The 14,767-nt window shown below is 42.0% G+C and overlaps 1 protein-coding gene across 3 annotated transcripts in view; it reads right to left on the reverse strand.

The window, feature by feature from the left end:
• KDM4C (lysine demethylase 4C) overlaps positions 1 to 14,767 on the reverse strand; it is a 299,915-nt gene that overhangs the window by 283,426 nt on the left and 1,722 nt on the right. For all 3 annotated transcript variants that reach the window (XM_040579749.1, XM_040579748.1, XM_040579751.1), the window contains exon 2: positions 7,660 to 7,824. In XM_040579749.1, coding sequence (XP_040435683.1) covers positions 7,660 to 7,803 — 144 coding nt within the window. In that variant the 5' untranslated portion in view covers positions 7,804 to 7,824. The remainder of the gene's footprint in view (positions 1 to 7,659; positions 7,825 to 14,767) is intronic.

The following is a 14,767-nucleotide window of genomic DNA, read 5'->3' on the forward strand; positions in this document are numbered from 1 at the left end:
GCATGAGGAGTAACACAAGGAGTAAGGATATGAAGATGACAGTAATATTACAGAAATAGTAAATTATACAATAAAGGCAAAACTGTTCCATGGTCTTTTCTTTCAATTTCTTTCATTACGTTACTATGTCCATTGCTCTCCTCAGGACACCTTCAATGGCTCTGGCCTTTTCTCCTACACTCACTGGAAGTTTACATATGGAAGTTTAATTGCTGAATGGCAGGAAAGGATCCAGAACCAGAATCAAGGTAAGGAACAAAAACAGAATGATGATTGAAGCCATATTCATGTCCCCAAAAAATTTGAGGAACACTTCCAATAAGACAAATTCATTATCTTTTTACATTTCCTACCAGATGAAACGTTGCAACCAGGCATGTCAATACATGGAAAAGCCTCTATTTCCAGATATCCTGAAGTTCACATACACAAATGACTACTGCATTGGGCTCAAACCACAATGTATTTTAGTCTCACAGTTAAGTAAACCAGCAGCCTCAGAGGAGCACTTAGCACAATGTATCAGGAAAACACTGACCAGTGTTCCCACCTGCTTCAATCCCCAACAGAAGAGCAGAGAGAAAAAAAACAAAAAAAAAGACTGAGAGTAATTGAAACTCTTATTATTAATGCCTTAGAAATAAGAACAGATGTTTGCATAGGCTTTTTAAGGATTACCGTATCATAGTTGATGATACACCTCCTGAGAATTGTCAAAGAAGGAAAACTAGATATAAGGTACTTTTCCTTGGGTTTTTTCCAAATTAAGAAGCTTCTGGTTTTGAAAGCTACCAAATGAAAAGATTAGTCGCAGTCTGCAACAGATACAGCCATTATAAAGAGCATATCACAAATATTCTTCATTTTAAACAAAACCAGTTCATTTCTTGGGTTTGGTTTGTTTGTTGGTTTTTTTCCCCAAACATATTACACACTAATCCTGTCTCATATAATACTTTTGCTCATATAGGCACACAAAGTATGCAGTACAATCTATAAAATCATAGAATCATTTAGGCTGGAAAAGATCTTTGAGATCATGAAGTCCAACCATTAATCCAGGACTGCCAAGTCCATCACTGAACTATGTCCCTAAGCACTGCATCTACAGGTTTTTTAAACATCTCCAGGGATGGCGATTCAGCCACCTCCCTGGGCAGCCTGTTCCAGTGCTTGACCACCCTTTCAGTGAAGAAATTTTTCCTAATATCCAATATAAACCTCCTCTGGCAGAACTTGAGGCTGTTTCCTCTTGTCCTCTCCCTTGTCACCTGGGAGAAGAGACTCACTCCCACCTGCTACAACCTCCTTTCAGGCAACTGAGGACAGTAAGATCCTCCCTGAATCTCCTCTTCTTCAGACTAAACAACCCCAGTTCCCTCAGATGCTCTTCAGGAGACCTTTGCTCCAGACCCTTCACCAGCTTCATTGCCCTTCTCTGGACACGCTGCAGCCCATGTCCCTCTTGCAGTGTGTGAGAACAAAACTGAACAGGGTTCGAGGTGCAGCCTCACCAGTGCCAAGTGTGGGGGGACAATCACTGCCCTTGTCCTGCTGGCCACACTGCTTCTGACACCAGCCAGGGTGCTGCTGGCCTCCTTGGCCACCTGGGCACCCTGCTGGCTCATGCCCAGCTGGTTGTCAAGCAGCACCCCAAGGGCCTTTTCTGCCAGGCAGCTTTCCAGCTGCTCCACCCCAGCCTGTAGCGCTGTGTGGGGTTGCTGTGACTCAAGTGCAGGACCCGGCACTTCTGGGACTTCCCCGGTTACCCAGGACTGTTGATGACTGGCGGAGAGTGGCTTAGTGAGCTCCTCTGCCAGCTCCCTCAGTACCCTGGGGTGGGTCCCATCCAGCCCCATAGACTGTGTGTGCCCAAGTGGAGCAGCAGGTCACTGTTTCCTCCTGTGCCTTTAAGATCTCCTTCTTGAAGAATGTCCAGCCTTCCTGGACCCCCTGGCCCTTCAGGACTGTCTCCCAAGGGATTCTGTCAATCAGTCTCCTAAACCAGCAAAAGTCTGCCCTCTAGAAGTCTATGGCAGCAGTCCTGCTGACCCCCGTCCTTATTTCTCCAAGGATCAAAAACTATCACCTCATGATCGCTATGGCCAAGACATCCTCTGACCACCACATCACCCACCAGTCCTTCCCTGTTTGTAAACAGCAGGCCCAGCGTGGCACCTCCCACGGTTGTGTCACTGACCAGCTCTGTCAGGAAGTTATCTTCCACACGCTCCAGTGTAGGAAAATCACCTGGGGGGGTGGGGGTGGGATTAAATAAAATCACGTCCTAACAGAAGAGTAGTATTACAGAAAGCTTTTTTAGGGTAAAGTACAGCTATCACCTTCAAGATGGTTGCCATGCACAGAATCTACATCACCACAGTTCCCTAAGCAATACACCCTGCCATCTCAGCACACGCTCATAGGAGTGAAGGAGGATGGAGCAGATGGGAGACACTACGGCTGTGCTCGGTTGTGCTCTCTGCAGGAATGGGAACTTGATGGCACCACACGGCTGATACGCTGCATACCAGTTGTCACGCGAAGAATCCGTAAGATGTCTGCAGCTGAGCCAACCATTGTGGTGAAATTACTTTCCACAGATGAAATAATCTCATCATAATACTAATGTACACCTCCATCTCAAAGTACTACTGCAACTCACTGGGCACATGATAACAGTAACAACAATACGTATGACTACAGTCACTCAAGCTCCACTTAAATGTCATGGAAATGGACTAGTCCTGGACTGAAATAAGTCCAGACCAGGGGAAATTGCTCTCTGAATTCCTGCATTACCCTGCTCTCATTCAGTATTCACAGAGCTAGGTCAATCCGACTCACTCTAAAGTTGTTATGAATGAAGGGACTTCAAATCAAGGTAGTCAGCCTTGGGGAGCATAAGTAACACAGAACAGATAGTGAAATGCACACCATCATCTAAGTTACGCAGAAAGAAGCCTTTGAGTGAGGAAAGTTCTGGCTGTAAGAGGAAACAGGATTGCTATCCACTGACATTAACAGAAGTTGAGAATAAGACAGATAATTGTGGTAGTGGGAGATCATGACCTCCAACTCAAACAGCCTCCCTGAAAGAGGGCAAAACCCTGACTGAGGAGCACACATAGCTAGTAGAGAACTTAACTTCAGTAGTGCTATCTGAGGATGCACACTAATTTGCATCAGAAGAAAGAAAATTGTAACTAATCCTGTGTATGATAAATGAATATGCAATATACTATGACATATAAAAAGTGGACAGATGAGGGGAGAAGCAGGGGAAGACTCCATTGCCAGTGGAATCACTTGACAGGCTGAACTTGTTTTCTCCCCACATAGGCACACCTATTGGGTAAGAGCTTTGTCTTATGCATGTTTAATAACTAACTCATGCTAGCTGTTATTAGTGATTATAGTTTGGTTGTATGTAGTTCAGTTGTATATCATTTCATGCTTGATTTTGCAGACACTATCACTGGCAATCACAAGCCTTAATTTGTCATGATTTCACATTAAAGAGTGTTATTTTGTAAATTGTTAGTATTAATCCTCTGTGGGCACTACCAGTTGCCAGCAGCAGGTAACATTCAAAGCGGGAAGACCCGCTGAGGCATCCACCTTATGCTTTTGGCATGTTTCCCTGAACAAGTCAGTCAAATTGCCCTTCAATCCAGCGGGACTGTTCAGTGAAGGGTCCCTGTAATGGTACGCTGACAGAGTGGTCAGGCACAAGGGTCTTGGCTTTCCTGAGGTGCTGATAGACAGATCAAACACCCAGGGCTAAGGAAATCTCCCCCTCTCCGCCGCCACGCCACCCCACCCCACCCCCCACTTCCATGTGACACTCCAGGAACCTCCTGGACTGTTTCCTCTCCACTGTGTTGTATTGCCAGCAAGCATCCAGTAAGCTGATACATAAGAACAAGGGTCTTGCAATCACGAGACTTCTCTCAGCTGCTTGTAGAATATTTCACCTGCCACTTCATCCTGGTTGGGTGGGCTCTAATAGGCTCCCACCAGGATATCCACCTTGTTGGCCTTCTGCGGCGAATGAAGAGATGGGACATGTTGATTTATTGTAAACAATCACGAGTTTATATATGTTTTCAGAAGCTGCGCTTTGAACAGATTGGTTCTTTAAGCTAAGCATTGCAGACTAGGCAATCCCTGATTGGTGGTTAACTATAAACAAAGGACACTAAGTAAGTGTTTACAGTCATCAATTAACAGCAAGGTGTTACCTCTCCTTGCCATCATGCCTCATTCCCGGCATGACTCATCCTTTTGATTGTTATCTATGCATGTTCCTTGTCCTCCCAGGGTTTGTGGCCTACAAGCTCGAGCACAGTCCTTTCAGCTAACTGATAGTTACTTATGGTCCTGATTTCCAGGCCCCCTCCTGCAGCCTTCCCCTGATCCTTAACCACAAACATTAGATCTTGTTACCACCATCCAGCTCTAGGCAGGAACGCTCCCCCACATACAGAGCTACTCCACTGCCTCTCCTTCCTTGCCTATCCTTTCTGAAGAGTTTGTAGCCATTCACTGCAGCACTCCAGTCATGCCAGCAATCCCACCATGTTTCCATGATGGCAATTATGTCGCAGTCTTCCTGCTGCACTATGGCTTCCAGCTTCTCCTGTTTGTTGCCCATTCTTTGGGCAGCGGCACAGATGCACTTCAGCTGTGCTATCAATCTCACCTGCAAGCTTGGCATCCCACCCTCAGGCTCATCTCTAACAACCTCAGTTTTATTCTCTTCCCCATTCAAGTCTAGGTCAAAGCTCTCTCAATGAGCCCTGCTAACTCCTGGCCTAGGATCCTTTTCCCCCTTTGAGACAGGTGTACCTCATCTGTTGTCAGCAGGTCTGGTGCTGTGTAAACTGACCCATAAACAAAAAATACCACCAAAATTCAGCCAGTGACATGAGGCCTGGAGCCAAGTATTGATCTGGGTGCACTTCCAACTACACACACCACCATTCCCTGCAACTGGCAGGATACAAGAAAACACTGCTTCAGCTCCTGATACTTCAACCAGTCACAACAAGACCCTGAGGTCTCTCTCAATTGCCCTCAGACATGTTGTCTGGACTCCATCACTGCCCACGTGGAAATCCAGTAATAGATAATAATCAAGAGGATCATACCAGACAAGAGACTTTTCTAGTAACATCCCTTACCCAGGCCCCAGGGAGGCAGCAGACTTCCCTATGGATTGGGTCCAGTCAGCGTACTGGGCCCTCTGTTCCCCTCAGAGTGGAGTCACCAAGGACAACCACCCTTTTTTTTTCTTAGCAGAGGCAGTCGTGATGTGTGGGGTTGAGTGACTCTCACTAGGCAACTCCTCCAACCTGGACAGGCCTTTGTCCACATTATCATTTTCTTGGCCCTCGGGTTGCAGAGTCTCATACCTATTATATAAGGCACCTGAGAGGGTGAAGTAGGCCAGGAGGTGATTCACCTGCTGCCCCAAGCAGGGACCTGTTTCCATTCCTCCCCACCTCTTAGGACCCCTCCATCTGCCTGATGGCAAGCCAGTTGGGAATCCTCCACTTCCTGCGGTGTGTCCATCTGGTGCATTTATCTCAGCAATGGTAGAGAGTGGCTCCACCGGTCTATCTTCCTCTCATACTCCCTGATACTCTTAACCATTCCACTTCCTCTCCCAGCTCTGCCACCAGGCTGAGCAGATGGTCCACCTAGTCACACCTCACACAGTTGTTATCTCTGCTGCCCTCCAGTAGCAGTGACTGGCTCAGGCACCTGCTGCAGACCATGACCTGGACAGCTGCATGTTTATGTGAGAGCTCCATCTGGGTCACCACATGCCTTCTGGCACTAACTCCAGGCCAACTGGAAACCACAGCTAGGATTCTTCTGGGAGGGCAATGACCTCACCTCTTTGAGTAATTAGGGTGATGCGTCCTCCCTGGCAACAACTGCCCCATGTCACTTGCACCCCCTGGGGGCTGCTATTGTATATGTGTGGGTTTTGGCACGTTCACTCCCAGCCCTGCCCATGCTGAGTCAGAGCTGCCACCGGTCAGGTCTCAATGCTTCCCACTCTGGGGGGGTGGGGAGTGCTGGCGCTCCCATCCTCTCTGTGCTTGCTTCACAGAAAGCTCCCCATGGTCCCTTGACATGATCCTCCACTTCACAGCACGTCTGCTGGAGTACCATGCCTCCTCAGTCCACTGAAATGGCGGTTATGCACACCTGTCTTTGTTCTCTAAGCAACATACCAAAGAAAGCAAGCACATTACATATGAATAAACAAACTGATACAGAAGAAAATCTGTCTCATCTCAGTGGCTGGTCATAAGGCACATTCTAATTCTTTTGCTAGATGCCCAGGAAACAGGATTAGAAACTGTAACAGTTAAAATAATGCTATATCTATAAACAACATGAAAATAAGATTTTTCTTTTTTTTTGTGGAACCCATGCACGTAATCCACAGAATGATACATAGCTAGAATCTCCTGCTCAAATACATACGTGTTAATGATATAAACCTGTCAAGCATCAGATCTCACGGTGACGAATTTGCTGTTAAGTTTACTGTTCAAGATGAGAGGACTGCAGTAGTTAATCCCCACACAAACAAACAGGTTCCATAACACAGCTGCACATGTGAAAAATTCAGATCAGGCTTTCCTCTGTTGTCTATTTATCAGATTTCTATTCCCGTTTCCAGAGAACAATTTGAAAATATGACCTACATGTACTCTACCCTCAGAAATCAGAATGCAAATACACTACAAGGTTTCAAAAATGTGAGGGGTTCAGTTTTGTTTTGTTTTACAGGAAGCAGGAAGGAGGGAATAGGCAGGGGAAAACCAAGAACAGCAGGTTTTGTTCCTCTTCTCTCAATTTTTAAATGTCTTGACTTTGCAACATTAGCTTAAAAATCCAGTGATGAAGCCTACTATTCCCATGGACAATTTAAAATAACTAAGCTAGGATTTCTTGACCTGTACTGTGTCCTGCTGGTTTGAAAAGTGGCAGAACAGATATGGCATAAATACTTCCATGATATAACACTGTATCAGACAGTCTCTGACAATCACTCTCCATTAGGGGAGGAACATCTCCTGTAAGATACTGAATATACCATTGTTCAAAGGGCAATACAACGATAGTTAATGTACTTCTAATTCTCATTAAAAAGAAGGATAACATGATCACCACTACAAAGAAAACTATTTCCATTCAAACAGTACCTCTCTATCTTCATATACACACATTGACTGTAGTGTTATTATTTGCTCCAGTATATACCAGCCTAAAAGACCGAGTTCAACATCTGGCAGATCAGGACTTCCCAGTTTATACTATAAATACCCTATTTTGTTTTGATTTGCCAAAAACTAGTTTAAATCTGCCTTAAGAAGACATACTCTGTTGCTTTTGTAAAAATGGAAACAACTGACAGCTAGAGAGAAAACAGTATACACCACCTTCATTAGTTTGCATAAAAGAGGTACCACAAAGCTCTTTCTTAAAAGAGTAGTAGATCAATACCTATTAACTGAAAAGCATTTGGAAAAAAATTGTGAAACACTAAAAAGGTCAGTTTTGCAATTGTCAAAATAAAAATACTGGGAAAACAGGTATCAGCAACAATTTTCTTTCTACATTACAGACATTTACCTTTGCAACTCCAGCCCTATGAGCACCTTGTGATTCCATGTATGCCAAGTATTTGTTGAACTCCCTGAATTCATCCATCGAAGGCCTAAAAGTCATGATTTTGCAGCTTGGGTTTGGAGGACTATCTGAGATGACAGCAGCCATTGTGGTTCACATTCAATCCAGCTTTAAAAAAAAAAAAAAGAGACAGAAAGAAATAAAAATAATGTACACTGATAAGAATAATCTGTAAAAGAAATTCCGACATTCAACATACACGTCTCATACAGGAAAAAAGCTTCTGAAGTCTTCTGCCTATGCTAGTATGAAAGGCACAAAACAAATGTTTACTTTTTCTCCTTACTCCTTTAAGAATACCCAGCATGAACACTGACATTTACACAGTCTAGTACAAAACCTCTGTTTTTTATGGCACATTTTCTCAAGTTAACCTTTAACATCTTGTTAACACCTTGCTGCGTTGACCCATCTCCAGGTTGTTGTATTTCACTCTCTACAGATTTATACTCCACAGGCACAACCTAGAGTAACAAAGCTACACGTTTAATAAAATACCGCTATTCCCATTTAGTATATGGAGGAAACCAATTACTCACTTTGCACTCACACTGCAAACACAAAGACAGAGCACCTGGATTCCTAACTCTTACATCAGCAGTTTAACAGCAGGACTATATTAGCTCTCATTCTCTGAAACTACTTCAACAGAAACAAAGCATGCAAGTGAAACACATAACGACAATCAGTGTCTCCTCTTATTTCTATTTCTACATTGAGGATGGCTAAAAACAGTCGTATTTTCTGTTTCATACCATGACATCGTACTCATGAAAGGACTGATCTTTAGGCAACTGACAGACATATTTTAGCTTCAGCAAGTGCTGCAATTTCCAGCTATACATCACCACGTGCCACCTATTGTTCATAAAATTCTTCCTTAATCTTATCAAAATGCTCATCCCAGAATATAGATAACTCAACTGTGGCTAGCTTTTTAGTGATTTTGCTTTCCTGAGCATATAATTTAACTCATTCCTCATTTTCTCCATTTGCAAAATGCTAGCAACTATGTTCTTTATGCCACACACTGCCACCATAAGTTTTGCTTTTATGTCAGTGTATTAGCCACGAATTTCATTAGCTTCATGTCCCTTCTAGCTTGGTATGAATCACTGCACAAGAAAGTTCTATATATGAGATACTTTTATGTCTTTCCATGTTTCACTCTCCTACTGGTATTCCAACATCTAACACGCTTTTTGTGTCCTCAGTTTTCCTCTCATTTTGCCTCCTCTTTACACCCAGCACACCAATCCCCATTCTTAGCACTTAATTCCTTTTTCCACACTCCCACGTTCAGTAACATCCTGTTCCCCTCCCCACACTATCTTCCATCCTTGTTTGAGCTGTAACTATAACTAGATTTCTGCAATTCTCCCATTCTGAAAACCAGTACTACTTTAATTTGGGGGTATTTTTGCATTTAAATTATCAAGTCCATACAGGCCAAGACACCTCAACATGTACAAGCAGGATAACTTCCCCCAGTAGCAAACAGCTGACTTGTACATAATACACCCTTCATTTTTTCCCATCTATTGAAGTTCCACATACAATCTTGCTACTATAACCAGTGCCAGGAAAATGAAACTTGGATTTATAACGAAAGATGAAGCTACGCTTTTGTTCACTGGAAAGTGTAATAGACAATATTTACTATTTGTAATGCTTCACTGACTGTAAAGTGATGCCAGAAATACATTGAACAAGACATTTGATTTCTCTGTATAAAACCAGCTTTTAGGCTTTCACCTTTAGATCTATTAAGCATCTACATGAGTGAAATACATATATACATACACACACAACCCACCTCTAGAAAACAAACTGCAATTTTTTCACTAGGGAAAAAATGTTAATAGTCCTTCATTCATCATCATTTTGCGCCTTTCAATCGCTTCCACTGATTATATTCAAGATAGCCAACAGTCAACAGTTAATTCACCATAGCACCCTTAGATTAAACTCATAACCCTACAGATTAATACCCTTCCCTCAACTCTTCCAGTATTCTCAAATATAGTCAGTGCAGTTTTGGAGGGTTTGCATGGGTGAACAAAAAAACCGCTTCATTCTTTGTTGGTGTTTGTTTTTTTTGTTGTGGTTTGTTGTTGTGTTTTTAAAGCAAATTACTTCAGCATCCACTTATGAATTTCTCTTTTACATCACTAATATTCATTCCTTCAGTGGATATTTCAGAAGTGTATTTTATCCACTTACCTGCCTATCAAGTCCAGCACTCCCAAAGTCGAGCATTCCTAAAGCATTAATTGGGGCGAGCGGGGGGGGGGGGGGGGGGGGGGGGCGGGGGGAGGTGAGAAAGGAGGCACATTGCAACAACTGGCAATTGGAATTATGTTCAGTTAACCAATAACTGAACTGCTGTTTCATTACTTCAATATCTTTCAGACATTGTCCTGGTTTTAGCTGGGATAAAGTCAGTTTTCTTTTCAGTAGCTGTTACAGTGCTGTGTTCTGGATTTAGTATAAGAATAACACTGATAACACACTGGTGAGTTTAATGGTTGCTTAGTGTTGCTTATATTAAATCAAGGACTTTTCAGTTTCTCAGGCCCTGCCAGCAAGAGGGATGGAGAGGCACAAGAAATTGGGAAGGGACACAGCCAGGGCAGGTGACCCAAACCAGCCAAAGGGATATTCCATACCACAGAACATCACGCTTGGTATACAAACTTGGGGGATTTGGCTGGGGCTGCCGACCGCTGCTCAGGGACTGGCTGGGTATCGGTCAGTGGGTGGTGACCAGCTGTATTGTGCATCACTACTTGGTTTGTTGTTTGGGGGTTTTTTTCATTGTGTATTTTATTCCTCTCTCTTTCTCCTTTTCATTACAACTGTTGTTGTTACTATAATATTTCACTTTATTTCAATTATTAAATTGTTCTTATCTCAACCCACGAGTTTTACCTTTTTCCAGATTCTCCTCCCCATCCCACCATGGAGGGGGGCAGTGAGCGAACAGCTGTGCGGTTCTTAGTTGCCAACTGGGGTTAAACCACTACAGACACAAAAATTTACCTAAGTCAAATCAGAGCTATTATTTCTGCTTAATTCAATGTGGTATCTGTAGACCATACAAAACTGGGAGGCCCAGCCAATACACCAGAGGGTTGTGCTGACATGCAGAGGGACCTCGACAGGCTGGAGCAATGGGCTGACAGGAACTTCATGAAGCTCAGCAAGGGGAAGTGCAAAGTCCTGCGCCTGAGGAAGAACCCCGGGCATATGGGGTATGTGCTGGGGGCCGGCAGGCTGGAAAGCAGCTTTGCAGAGAAGGCCTTTGGGAGTCCTGGGGGACACCAAGTTGAACATGAGCCAGCAATCCAGCAAAGGTGGCTAACAATGTCCTGAACTGCATTAAGAGGAATGCTGCTAGCAGGTCAAGATCCTCCCTTTTATTCAGCGCTATTGAGGCCACACCTGGAGTGCTGTGCCCAGTTCTGGGCTCCCCAGTACAAGACAGATACTAAACTACTAGAAGAGAGTCCAGCAAAAGACCACTACAATTATGAAGGGGCTGGACCATCTCTTTCATGAAGGAAAGCTGAGGCATTTGGGGTGGTTCAGCCTAGAGAAGAGAAGGTTCTTATCTGTGTGTATAAACACCTAACGGGATGGAGAAAGAAGAGGGAGACAGGCTTTTTTAACTGATGCCCAGTGACAAGAGAAATGGCAACGGACACGAACTAAAACACAGGAAATTAATTCCATCTGAACACCAGGAAACACTTCCTCACTGGGAGGGTGGTCAAACACTGGAAGAGGTAGCTCAGAGAAGTTGTGAAGTCTCTGTCCCTGGAGACAGCCAAGGCCTACCAGAAGAGCTCATATACTCACATCAAGACAAAATCTTGTTAACGCTACCAGTACTTACATAATCCAAGATGCAAACACATTTTACTGGTCAGTTATGGTGACAAGGGAAGTGCTTTTTAGACAACTCCTGTAATATTTCTGCATAGCTTGTACAAACATAACGCACGATACTTCAATGTGTACATTCGACTACTCAGCTGCTAGAACAAGGTGACAGAAGACTGCAATAAACTTCAGGGGCTGTCAAAGTAAAAGGGGGAACCAGACAAAGAGGAAAAAAGAAAAGAATAACTTTCTGCATGCTTTGACATTACTAACTAAACCTGGATATGGGAAGAGTTAATTACCTAATCTACAGAAGAGAAATGTACCATATTACATGTACCATATCACACACTTTATTCTGCATGATTCTCTTGCAAGTGCAGAATCTACACGATTGTTTCCTCCATATCCTAAGAAAAGAAAAGGATCTCTACACCCCACTGCTGTCAACTGAATCTTAAGCATCCAAATTAGTACCAGGCAGCTACAATTTCCAGCCTTCCCTGTCAACACCAAACTGCTTTTTGTAATGCCTATACCTTACCATAGTGTTAGTTTCCACCAATAAATATGTTTAACATTGTGACAGTTAGCTGTTCAACACCATTCTTCCATGCAGAATCCTTCATACCCTCGCAAGAACAAAGAATATATTACTCCCACAATTGAGAAACATCTTCCAAGTTTCATTTATTGACACCTAATATAGAAATCTAAACTAGCAATTGTGTTTAAGCAAATCACAAATTTAATGTTTAATTAAAATACAAGCAAGGCACTGATCTACACAACTAGAAAATACTCCATTAAGACAGAATGAAGCACACCAGAAAAACAGCATGTGTTAATTTCCAGTTGGTTAAAATGCACAAAAACTTACATGAAACCAACTTTCAGTATTATAGTATTCTCCCTCCACCATAATACTAAACTGTCAGATCTCCTCCAAAGGCTATCCACTTATTTTTGCTTCTAATGTAAAACGAACCAGTACTTTGAGTTCCAATCCTCACCAGCAGGAAACCAAAACTTTCTGGTTTTAAACTACAGAAGATTTGACACAATTGTTCTTCCAAAGATGCTTTGTGGGAGGCATCTTGACTTGCCAAACGGTGTCCCCTTTGGCCTCAGTACTGAAAGCACTGCCGAACAAGAAAGGAGAAAAACCACTGCCAGCTAAGTCTGCTCTGCTAATACACAAAATGATTAGCTAATATGGAAAATTGCTAAATAACTATGGGCCATTTTTGTCTTGCCTGCATCATAACCTAAGTGTGTTGGTAAGTTGATCTAAAATATGATCTCTATGTTCAATATACAAAATATCAATGCCCACAGCCTTTACTCAACAACCCAAATTCAACAAATTATATAAAGCAAGCTCCAGTAAGTGAGAAAAAGAAGGAAGACAAGAAGAAAAAAGAACAAAGCTTTGAGGCTTATCACTTCTCACAGATAAAGTAGTTAAAATACACATTTTTCCCTTCTCTTTTTGCAGATTTTCACCCACACTAACTATGGGACAACAAACATTTGAGGAAGAACTTATCTTGAGGAAAATTTTTCACATAACTGACACAAAAACAATTTTTTCCAGAGAAAGGCATGCACGAAAAGCCACAGCATTGAGGCTGATCTGAAAGAAAATGCAAATCAATCCATGTGAAAGCAGTTATCAGATACAGAAGTTTTCAATTAAAAAAAAATTACAAAGCATTCATTATAAAGTACTAGCCACCATCTTTTAGAAATCATTCAGGAAAAACACTTTATTGAAAAAACTTGAGGAAAACTACATTTTTTTCCACCAACCTCCTATTTGCAGAGTTTGTTTTGCAAAAAAAGTACAAGAGCTGAAAAGGAAACAAGTAGAAAACCAGGTCTTAAGCTGTAATAGTCTAAGCAGCAACTTTATTTACAACATAAGTAAAATCTCCATAAGCTCGTCAAGGAATTTATTTTTATGACATATATGGGTAGATTCACTTCTGCATTTTCCTGCATAATTTTTAAAAACTTTTTAGCATAATCTGTAAGTAGGTATCATCCAACTCCTTATATTGTTTGGTACAGCAAATTCAAAGACGAAAGATACTGCAATAGTGCACAGTCCATGACTAGCTACAGGAATGACTTTCAGGTAATTGGAAACATAAAAGCATCGTCTGCACGTCCAACTATTACTGAGCACGCAAACAGCTAATCTCAATGTAATTTGGTTTTGCATACTTATGTTTGAATTGTTCCTTTAATAACAGTTAAGTGTGCATGTAAATTATGTCTGCCTAGTTTAAGTACCTGGCTTAGAAAAAGATACTGTTTATTAGGCATTCCAAATCTGTTCTTTAGGTTATTTGACTGCATTAAATGTTAAAATAAATTTACAGGCCACAGTGTTTTGTATTTGTGATAAGAAGCATTTGTAAGCCAAATCCCATGGTCAGGCACATATTGATCAGACATCCAGCAGTCATCAAGAAGAATCAATTAAGCTTAAAAACGTTAGGAGTATTAAAGCATTTAATCAACTATAAAAACTTAAGAAACCGTAAGTCTGGATAGGTAACCATATTCTGAGGCTCCTAAAACCATCTCAGTTTGACTATAAAGCTCGATGTGGTTTAACAAACTTCAAGTTCACGTTTCTGTGTTTGATACTACCTTTGCAGCAATTATTTCCAAAAACATAAAACTGATGTATTTTGAACCCATAAATACTGAACTGAAAAATGACCTGAATTTATTCCATAGGCATTCCTCTCCCACACCAGCTTCACAGCATGCAAAAACATCTTGAAATAATTGATCTGGGACAAAGGGCAAGAAGGAAAACAAAAAAGCCAAACACCTCATTCTTATTTTCAACCTCTAGTGCAATGAGGTTTTGCTTTCTTCTTAATGAAAACACAGGCATAAAATCTGTAGTCTTAGTTGGAAGCAGCATGTGACAACTTTCAGCAATAGCAAGTCAGACCTACCAAGTTTCCACAGTGGCTAGCAGCAAATACCTAGAAAAACATAAGTGTAGGGGTAGCTTGTAATTATACTTCTCTAGAATCCCATCTCAGTCTTCAGCATAGGGCTCCTTAGATGGATCAAGGAATCCTCAGAGGCCACATCAGTTTATTATTATTTTTTAAACACTGAGTAAAGGTTTTTCCTATCA

This window comes from Falco naumanni, chromosome Z (genome assembly GCF_017639655.2).
Source record: "Falco naumanni isolate bFalNau1 chromosome Z, bFalNau1.pat, whole genome shotgun sequence".
Lineage (NCBI taxonomy): Eukaryota > Metazoa > Chordata > Aves > Falconiformes > Falconidae > Falco > Falco naumanni.